Genomic DNA, 10,384 nt, shown 5'->3' on the forward strand with positions numbered 1-10,384 from the left:
GTTCGAGCCGAGTTCGAGCTGGCCCCAGCTCAACTCGACTTGGATCGAACCAATTCGGTGACTCGATTACTTTGATATTGATGTTGCTCAGCAAGTGTTTGATGAAATGACTCAACGGAGTGTGGCTGGTGGCAAGGAAGGTATGTATATGAAACAAATACCCTTTTTTTCTTGATTTTTATGTTGCTTAGAAGGTGTTTGTTAAAATACCTGTGAAACCATTGCTACTGTTTTACAAATAGTGAGATTTTGAAGGTGCAGTCCAGGTGTTTGTGAAAATGCTGTACAGGCGAACTCGGCTTGAACTGGTCCGAGCTGTTGACCAAACCGAGCCGAGCTAACCAGTTAGGCTCGAGGACCGAGCAGAGCTGAGGTCAACTAGTGGCTGAGCCGAGTCGAGCTGAGGCTAGCTCAACTCGGTTCGACTCAATGTACACCCCTAAACACAACACATCTGTTGGTTTGGAGGTTGGAGCACACGCACACTGCTCACAGTGACCATGGTCTAGGTTACTTATTTTTTGTAAGTTGAAAAGCAAAATTAAAAAACAAACTCATGAAAGAAAAAAAAAAAAAGTTACTGTGCTTTAAGTAACTTATTTATGTTTATTAACTAAACTAACTTAAGTTGACAAAATATATTATTAACTTAATATAAGTTAAAAAGTTACTTATTGGTGGAGTATCCAAACAGCCGTAAATGTCATGATGCAATAGAACGCTTGAAATATTTCAACATGAATAAGACAGTCTTCATGGTTAAAACCAGCTTTGCGTGGATAGGATTACGATGCAAATTGCATCAAGGCCCATTTGTTTTGCAGTAGTGATTGTTGATGGCTGAGAAGTGATACTCGTTAGATAGGATTATTTTAACGTTTCCTTTTGTTTGATGAAAGTATAAGTGTTAGGCAAAAAGTCACCTGCTTTTAAGATTTTTGATCACTTGCTTAAGTTGTTACATGGTTGTTTTGAATTTACAGTGTGTACCAGTCATGTATCTTATACATTAGCGGTATACACACTATAAATTTGAAATACATATGAAATAGAAGTTGGCTTGTATATGATGAACTTTTATTTTTTAACGCACTCACACACTCAAGCACTCACACTACATTGGGATTTCACCGCAACGGGCACTCGAACCTATGACCTTGTGCTGAAACTCTTGTATATGATGAACTTAAGTATGCCATGCTTAAGCCAGTTGAGGATTCCTTAATTTTCATCTCGTTTTTTTGGCTGAAAGAATACACGTCACGGATTCATCAACCGGACCAGCATCAATATAAATCCATGATATGTTGGCTCATGCTAGAATGGATCTTAATGTACCGCTGGATTATTGAGATTTTAACCTTCGGATTAGGTGTCATTTTTCAATGATCTAATCTGCCTATATGATGGGCTCACCTTTGATGGGGGCGGCCAAAAAAACTAAAAGTTCTTAGATTCGAATATTTAATCCCTTCAATTATTTGATTCTCTTCCTTTGAACATCGACAGTCCCCTTTACCACTGAATAATCAAAAGGTTGAAATATTTCAAAATGAATTTTCTTTCAAAATACCCCGTAGATGATAAAGGCCATCAAATAAATGGTTTGCTTTTGTTGGTGCTCCCTCTTCACGTGGAGGCAGGACCCACATGTACAGGCTTTAAAAATGCAAGTGGTGTGAAACTGGCATGAGAAAAGCATATTCCATCTTTTAAGATCCTTTTGGACTGAAGAAATACAAGAATACAACAGCTAAAATCCGGACCAATGCATTGCGATACGTTGGGATCTATTATTTTGTAATCGATGAGACTTATTAGTTAGCTAATTAATGAAGTAGGTGACAAATTTTCAAAAAAAAAAAAAAAAAAAAAAGAGTAAAGGCTGCTTGGTGTAGATATACGGAGTCAAACAACAACAACAGCATGGCTGTCCATTAAAAAATTAAAAGTAAAGTAAAGGCAGCTTGGTGTAGAAATACGGAGTACGGCATGGCTGTCCATAAAAGGGGTAGCCTTCTTCTCTTCTGTGCATGTGCTTAGAAGTAATGGCTTCCTTGTCTCTCCTCATCTTCCTCTTCTCCTCCATCCTTTTCCTATCATCCTCTTCACATGCCCAAACCTCTCCTCCTTTAGTCCAAGGACTCTCATTCACTTTCTACAGATCCAGCTGCCCGAACGTAGAAACAATTGTCCGAAATGAGCTCCGGAAAGTGTACAACGCTGACATCGGTCAGGCTGCCGGTGTACTTCGTATCCACTTCCACGACTGCTTCGTGCAGGTTAACATCCCACCATGCCTGTTATGCAAGTGTGCTCTTGCTACAAAAAGCACACAGGTTTATTATATGTGGGGAATCTACAGTTTGGAGATCCAAATCATTGATCTGATTGTAAAGCATGCCATGGACGGTGTCCATTAATTTTAGATGGGAGGACCACAAGGTCTACAAGATCAATGGTTTGGACCAACAAACCATGACCTTGCACATTAATGACACATTTGAGGAAAACCACTCACTATGATTCAATTCTCTTAGATTTTTATTTTTAAGGCTGCATTTAGTTGCATTGAATTTCATGAAATTTAAGGATATTTGGTGCAACCAAAGGCAGCCTAAATAATCATCATCATCGTTGTCATTATCTTCACAATTAATTGGGTGGGTCACGTGAATCATGTTCTTCTATTTCACTCTATGAAAGGCAATGACTTCAGTTAAACAGTTGCAACCTAAATAGTTTAATAATGTAATAAACCTTTTTTTTTTCTCTTCTTATTTTTGTGTGAATTGTTTTGGAATGAAGGGGTGTGATGCATCACTGTTGCTGGACGGGTCTGCAAGCGGACCGAGTGAGAAGAACGCGCCTCCAAACCTGACGTTGAGGCCTCAAGCTTTTAAGATAATCAACGACCTGCGTGCTGCCATCGAGAAGAGTTGCCGCCAGGTTGTTTCCTGTGCTGACATCGTCGCTCTCGCTGCCCGCGACTCCATTTTCTTGGTCTCTCTCTCTCTCTCTCTCTCTCTCTCTCTCTCTCTCTCTCTCTCTCTCTCTCTCTCAGTTTGTGACTAGTAGGGTTGGCAATGGTTCGACTACAGGATGTGCTGGGATTTTAGCCCATGCCCAACTTGTTTGCTGATTTTCTTTGCCCTGTTTGGTAGACGCCAAAAAAAATGCGCTGATCTCATTTTAGTCAATGGCGATTTTGTAGAGATCAATGTCTATAACACACAATTGTTGTCAACTAAAATAAGATGAACTCATTTTTATAAGTCTACCAAACAGTGCTTACGATTTATTTTTTAACCTAACTCGACCCAAGATCCATTCTTAAAGGCCCTCCTAGCCTACATGGCTCGGTTTGTGCTCTTAATCCAACTAGTTGGATTAGGATTAAGATTTTGGAACACTTTTGTGCTAGATGCGATAGAGGAAATATTACATCCTATGCGGTTGTAATATCAAAACTTTTTTTTAGTTTTTAGGGCTAAATGATTTATTTATAGTTCATCAAACCCATTTACATATACAAAAATAATAATAATAATAATAATAATAAAGACATCAATTCTTAAAATATTATCAAGAATAACATGTCTACATGCTTCTTTAAAAAAAAAAAAATGGAATAAAACATGAAGTAAAGCTTATTTCTAGTGTAGTGCTTGCAGGAAAATAATATTTTGTGTGCATGCATCACATGTTCTGAATTTTTAGCTTACACAACTATCATGTTCCAGAACCGGACTTGACACCATCATCTTTAAGCTCCTTGTATGTGGCACATGTCAATATGGACATGTGCCATGCCACTATCCTTTTTAAGCTCCTTCCTAAATCTATTCCCTTTTCTTAGGTTTTGACTAACAGATATAATAATTAATCCATGATCACATCACCTGGATACTTTGCCTGAGATAACCATGACCTGAACCATCATTTCAAGATGTGAATTTGATAGCGGATTACGTGAGACCCCGGCATCACCCAAGACGGTGCAGTCCTTACCGTGGGGCCCACCTTGATATATTATGTATCCATGTCATCCATCCATTTTTCCAGATCATTTTTGGGGCAATATTATTCCAAAAATGAAGCAGATCCAATTATCAGGTGGACCATACCATAAAGAAACCGTGATAGTTGACCGTCCAACCATTAAAAACTTCTTAGGGCATATGTTAATGTTTATCAGGTGGATCCCACCATGATGTATGTGTTTTATCCACGCCGTCGATCCATTTTTCCATATCATTTTAGGGTACGACCCCAAAGATATCTAAATCTAAATATCATTTGACCACACCAGGGGAAAAGTGGTGCTTAAATGCCCACCATTAAAAACTTCTTGGCGGCCACAAAAGTACTGGATGAAGCTGATATTCATGTTTCCATGTCACCTAATCAACATGTTTGATGGAAAATAAACATTACAGCGGGCCCTAGGAAGCTTTTAATTGGGAGCATTCAATCACCACTATTTTCTTGTGGTGTGGTCTACTAAAGATTCAAATCAATGCGTTAAAATGATCTGGAAAAATAGATAAACAGCATGGATAAAACACATATATCATGCTGGGCCCACATAGCACTGCCCAATAGCCACCTCGCCACCGGTAGCGTCGGCAGGCAATCCACGTCCGTGTCTATGTTTGAAGCTGCCTGTCTTTGACAAATATCACCGAGATTTTTAAATTCTCGCAAAAATTTAAAACGATGTTACTGTAATATTTTCAAAATCTCTGCAGTTTTGAAAGTTTTGCAATTTTATGTGACTTTGAAGAAGAATTTAACTAAATGTTCTTATATTTTTATAAATTTTAAAATTATTATTTATTTATAATAAAGAGATTTTTACCACAAAATTCCTCCAAGAACTGGATTTTACCGAGAAGAAATACCGTTGGGCTCTCAATAATGTAAAGTGTAAAATTTTGAAAATCTCCCGAGAAATTACTGGACTAGATTTTTCGACATGGCTACCCAAGGGCTCTCAAACCTTTTAATAAAGTGTACATGCGTCGGATGTAAGTCGCATTTAGAGCGGACGCGGATCGCGTCCTACCCCCGCCGGTCTCCAGCTGTGAACGGTCAGGAGCTTTGTGTGGCCACCGTGGTGTATGGGTCTTATCCACACCGTCCATCCATTTTTAAATATCATTTTAGGGTACGAAGCCAAAAAGGAGGCATATACAAGGATCAAATGTACTGCACCACAGGAAGCAGCGGTGATAATGATTCTCACTGTTGAAACTTTTCTAGGGCCCACCGTGATGTTTATTGTCCATCCAACCTATTCATAAAGTTTACATATACCTGGATGAAGAGAAAACACAAATATCAGCTCCATCCAAAACTTATGTGGCCCCCAATAACTTTTCAACAGTAAGATTTAAATCCCCATTGTGTAGTCCACCTCAGCCTTGGAACTACCTCATTTTTGGGATTATAAATATAAAAAATAAAAATTTAAAATTTAAAAAAAAAAAAAAAAAATGAATGCACGGTGTGGATAAGACCCATACGTCACGGTGGCCACTCAAAGCTCCTGCCTGTTACCAGTTGGAGACAGGCGGGGTAGGACGCAATCCGGGTCGCTCATCTGATTGTTCCCCTAAAAATTGATTGATGGCCCAAAAATGGATGGTCCAAAATAAAAACACATCTGAAAGCCGAAAATCCCACTGATCGGGTGGCCGGATCTTTCTTGAACACTTGTGTGGACAACCCCAACCTAACAATCCATGATTCGATATTTCTACAGGCAGGCGGTCCCAACTACCGGGTTCCCTTGGGCAGGCGTGATGGTCTGAGCTTCGCCACCAGAGATGCAACTCTGGACAACCTCCCGGGTCCCCTCAGTAATGCCTCGGAACTTCTCGATGCACTCAGCAAGAAGAACCTAGATGCCACTGACCTAGTCGCACTCTCTGGAACCCACACGATCGGGATCAGCCATTGCACGTCGTTTGAAAATCGTCTGTACCCCACTCAAGATCCCACATTGGATCAGACCTTCGCCAGGAGGTTGTACAATCGGTGCCCGGCCCTAAACTCTACCAACACAACGAACCTGGACCTTCGATCACCAAACGTCTTCGATAACAAGTACTACGTTGATCTCATGAACCGTCAAGGCCTTCTAACGTCTGACCAGACTTTGTACACTGACCGCAGGACACGGCCTATCGTGACGAGCTTCGCGGTTAACCAGACATTGTTCTTTGAGAAGGTGTCGTTGGCAATGGTGAAGATGGGTCAGATGAGTGTTTTGACTGGGACCCAGGGGGAAATACGTACCAACTGTTCCGCACTCAATCCTGTACGCACGATCCTGTCAACAGTAGTGGATGGTAATGATGGGACGAACGCAGCATTTTAATATGCTAATGTTTTAGGAGGGTTGAGTTGGAGATGTTGTAGGCTTGTGTGTTTTTTCTTATGCTCGATCTTTTCTGTTCTTTTTTCTTTTTTACCAACTTTTCTGGAGAACTACCTGCATTACATGTGAAATAACAAGGTGCAATAAAGGATCCCAGTTAGAGTCAAATCTCTGATGATAACATGAGTTGGTTTGGTGGATTTTAGTCTGAATGGAGTCTTGTTGATTTGATATCAGAGCGTTGAGGGAGATTTTTGGTTCTTCTGATATCTAAATTCTTTTAATTTCTTAATACTCAATGACCAAAAAACAGCAAATTTCTAAATCCTTTTTGTCCTATGCTGCTAAATGAGCTTTTGATTCTTCAAATTGCTAAAATTGTTTACCATTAAGGGGGCATTTGGCTTGAGGTGTTAAATGGGATTAAGTAGGATAGAATTGCATTTGGTACCATGCAAATTTCACCTTGCATTATGGGGAAATGGGACAGGCTGGAAACTTTTAATTCTTCAAATTGCTAAAAGACTAGGCAAAGTGTTTTAAACCAAAATAAAGGATATTTTGGTAACTCACAAGGTAAAGATGCATGCTCTTCATTTCAGAAGAGAAATGCCCTTGGGGACACTATAAGTTCTAGTGCTCCTAGTTGATTCACTTGACAAGTTCAATCCATTGATCTAAACTGTTCATCATGTCCAAAAACAAATTTCATGTGATACCATGCGAATATTACACCACTCATGCAAAACTTAACAATTTGATCAATAGATTTTAATATGGATGGTCAAGATCGTTTGCACAAAAGTAGCTCCAATTAACAAAGTGATCCATCTATTTCTTAGGACACATCGTAGATTGCTTATGATTCTAAAGTATCATTGTTGTTAGCCAATTGTAACCATTTCATCCATGGCTTAGGAAAAGAATGGTTATAGAAGATAACACCAAATCAAGGACTCGCGGACTGATTAGGCCATCCAATCAGTGGATTTTTTGCCTTGTAACTCATGAAAACTGTTCTGGACTTTTAATATACAGTTCTCTAGTGTAATCCTAATGAGTAAGTCCTCAAACATCGATGGGTAACTTGTATGATCTCACTGCGTACCCCGGGCAACTGTGGGATTAAGGGTCATCCTCTACTCACAACTGTAACTAATCTAATCGCGCCACTCTTTGTGGGAAGTTGTCCATGTTGCTGCCATTGTTGATGATGGTTTGGATGCTATTCTACTATGTTTCTCTAATAACGAGAATTCATAGTATGCTTCACTGAGAGAGAAAAAAAAATTGTAATCTTTCACTCAAACACATAAAAATATTGTTGTTTAATTCGGATGCGTGGCTACATTTGTAAATGACCCAAATTCAATTGACAGGTATACCTAAGTCATACTCAACTCAAATTGATTGAACACTTATAACTCCAAGTAACAAACTAACTGGATTAGGATCAAACCTGTGAAGGTTGATCTTAATGTTCAGCCACTAATCGTTATAGTGACCAGTTGATTAAGAATGCAACGGTTAGTTCTTCAAAATGAGATTTTTTTGCCTTGAGCTAAAGGCTTTTCTTAAAACGGTGATGGTATATCAGATTTCTCAGTTAATTAAGAATGGATGGATAAGATAAAATAAATAAATTGATCGTTGATTTTATTGATTTGGGAGTAAGAACAATATAATCAACAAGAAAATTAAATTAAACTAAGGAGAGAAGAAAGCAAATACCTAGTGTTGCTTGTGCTGGAAAAATAGCCATGGAAAAATGTCAAACAATTGTGAGACAGTCATGGTGTAAAGTCAGCCAAATGTGACTAGTAATCTACCAAGGACCCGATGATCAGGGATCGAACAATGGTTGTTGCAGATATTTAACATATTCTTAAAACGTACTGTAGTGATGACGTTAGATACTAACGAATCTAAAGTAATCTAAGAGCTCTGAACTTGCTGTAGTGTGGCCGGACAAAAGTGGAGTGTCTAGGCTAAGAAGCTAAAAACTAAGGATAGCATGGTTATGCTGTAGAGAGATTGATTGTGTGGCAATGGCCTGAACTTTTGATTGAGTATTACTTTTATAGGCTTTTAGGATATTATAGTTATATTGTAGTTTCCTTACAAATCTTTGGTCATGCAAGCTTACATTGTAGTTTCTTTATGAGCTTTTGGTCATGCACCGATCATGTCATAGCAAGATCTAGAATTCTTGTTGTATGTTGTTATCATGTATGATTTGCTTCTAATTCCATATTGACTTTTCGTTATTTGCTCATATTTCTTTGTTGTTCAAAAAATCATTTTTGTCAAGGAAAAATTTCCTTTTTATGGATCTGCTTTTTACTTGGTACGACCGTGTCATGTGTGAGCTGGATTACAAAGAATCTTCCATTTGCCGGTCGGCAAAACTTCTTGTAGATGCAAAAGGTCACACGTGTCGTGCATGCACTGGTTACATGTTTTTCGAATGATATCATCCTTTTCTGTCGCAGACATGCATATGGCTCTAAGCAAACTTGATTTTGACAAGCTACATGTCATTGATTGTTGAGTCCTTGCGGCTTCTCTCTAACGTAAATAGTATTACTTCCCACCATTATTTACGAGTGCCCATGCGTGACATCTTCTCATTGAACAGTGACATCTTCTCATTGAACAATGTGGACTGTGACAGATTAGGTATAAACAAAAACTACTATAGTTAGACCCCATATTCTTTCACTAGGGTTGCTCTTATTATGGGACACATCATTAATAAGTCTCGCGCCATGAAATGCGCTTATCATGAGCGGGTACCATTAATTGTTTGTTTGCAACAGTGGGCGCAGATGTTTGAGAGTCTCTTGCTAGGCCCATATATGTGTATCAGGTGGGCTTAAAACTATGGGATTGTTACCAAGAAAAATCATTGCTTCTAGTGCCTCTTTAATAAAAGAAGAAAATTGTGTTTTGCTGCTCTCCCACTCTGCCTTTTCAAAAATGAAGGTGGATCATAAAAGGGGAATCCAGGCAAAAGTAGTGGTGGCAGGATCCTTCAAAATCATGACTGCTTTCATGGTTTCTGCACTGTCGAGGTTCTATGGTTTTGGCTCTCTTCGGAGTTGCTAATGATCTTCCCCTTTTCTCTGTTTTTTACTTTTCATGGTCTGCATTTTTCCTTATCTTTTTTTATATGGCTACACGTCCCCAATCATTAAAATGACGGGAGATGTACTCCCACCTTTTTACCCCAATGATCCCCAGTTCCAATCATCCAAGTGACCCACCGAATCAGCTTCAATATGTGTATTTGTATGTTGCCAAAGCTGAGCCAGAATCCAAGATCTCCCAAGTAGAACACTCGACGGAAAGAGATTGTCCGGGTGCATGGATCCTCTGAAAATTTCCACCTAGTTAAGTTCAACAATGGTCAATGGAGTTCTATGGTTGGCTGAAAGAAGTCCTCAACGCTTTCTTAGACTTTTCTAGAGGAACTGAACTCACAGAAAGAGCTTCAAAGGACATGAAGATTTCATGATCCTTCAGAATCCGTTCAACTCTGCTTCATACGGTGACATTAGTACCATACCACCAGCACACCCACTGTTTCGGCCTTTCACTAACCTGCAAGGCATCCAAATTTTGAAACCCATGGATTCCATGGAAGTTCTTAATGCCTTCAATAAAGGAGAATGATTCAGTCCTTTTTCTTTTTAATAAAAAGAATGAAAAGAAAATAGACTTAGATTATGATTCATGTCCCCAGTGACTTTGCTGATCAAACAATTGCAAACACCATCCAATCATATGAGTGATTTCCTCAATGAACTGTTGCTCATTTTCTTAGTCTTCCATTTGTAAACCAATACAAGCAATATCTGATGCAAATCAACCTGCTATATGTACTGTCCACTCAATTTTATAAGACAGCAGCCCGAAAAAGGGTCTGATGCAGAACACTTTTTGAACATCAGAGATCTTACAACAATAACAACAACAGCAATTCAATAAAAAAAAAAA

The 10,384-nt window shown here is 38.9% G+C and overlaps 1 protein-coding gene across 1 annotated transcript; it reads left to right on the forward strand.

The window, feature by feature from the left end:
* Positions 1–2,030: 2,030 nt before the first annotated feature.
* LOC131237326 (peroxidase 12-like) lies at positions 2,031–6,553 on the forward strand. Its single transcript, XM_058235035.1, has 3 exons — positions 2,031–2,282; positions 2,809–3,003; positions 5,768–6,553. Exons 1-3 carry the CDS (start codon positions 2,034–2,036, stop codon positions 6,383–6,385), a joined length of 1,062 nt encoding a protein of 353 aa, XP_058091018.1. The 5' UTR covers positions 2,031–2,033; the 3' UTR covers positions 6,386–6,553.
* The last annotated feature ends 3,831 nt before the right edge of the window (positions 6,554–10,384 follow it).

This window comes from Magnolia sinica, chromosome 2 (genome assembly GCF_029962835.1).
Source record: "Magnolia sinica isolate HGM2019 chromosome 2, MsV1, whole genome shotgun sequence".
In the NCBI taxonomy this organism is placed as follows: domain Eukaryota; kingdom Viridiplantae; phylum Streptophyta; class Magnoliopsida; order Magnoliales; family Magnoliaceae; genus Magnolia; species Magnolia sinica.

What these genes read in the sequence shown, in the direction of transcription:
- LOC131237326 (XM_058235035.1), top strand. Translation starts at nt 2,034, where the DNA reads ATGTGCTTAGAAGTAATGGCTTCCTTGTCTCTCCTCATCTTCCTCTTC. An exon ending in TCCACGACTGCTTCGTGCAG is followed by an intron (nt 2,283 to 2,808) that starts GTTAACATCCCA and finishes TTTGGAATGAAG; the next exon opens with GGGTGTGATGCATCACTGTT. An exon ending in CCCGCGACTCCATTTTCTTG is followed by an intron (nt 3,004 to 5,767) that starts GTCTCTCTCTCT and finishes ATATTTCTACAG; the next exon opens with GCAGGCGGTCCCAACTACCG.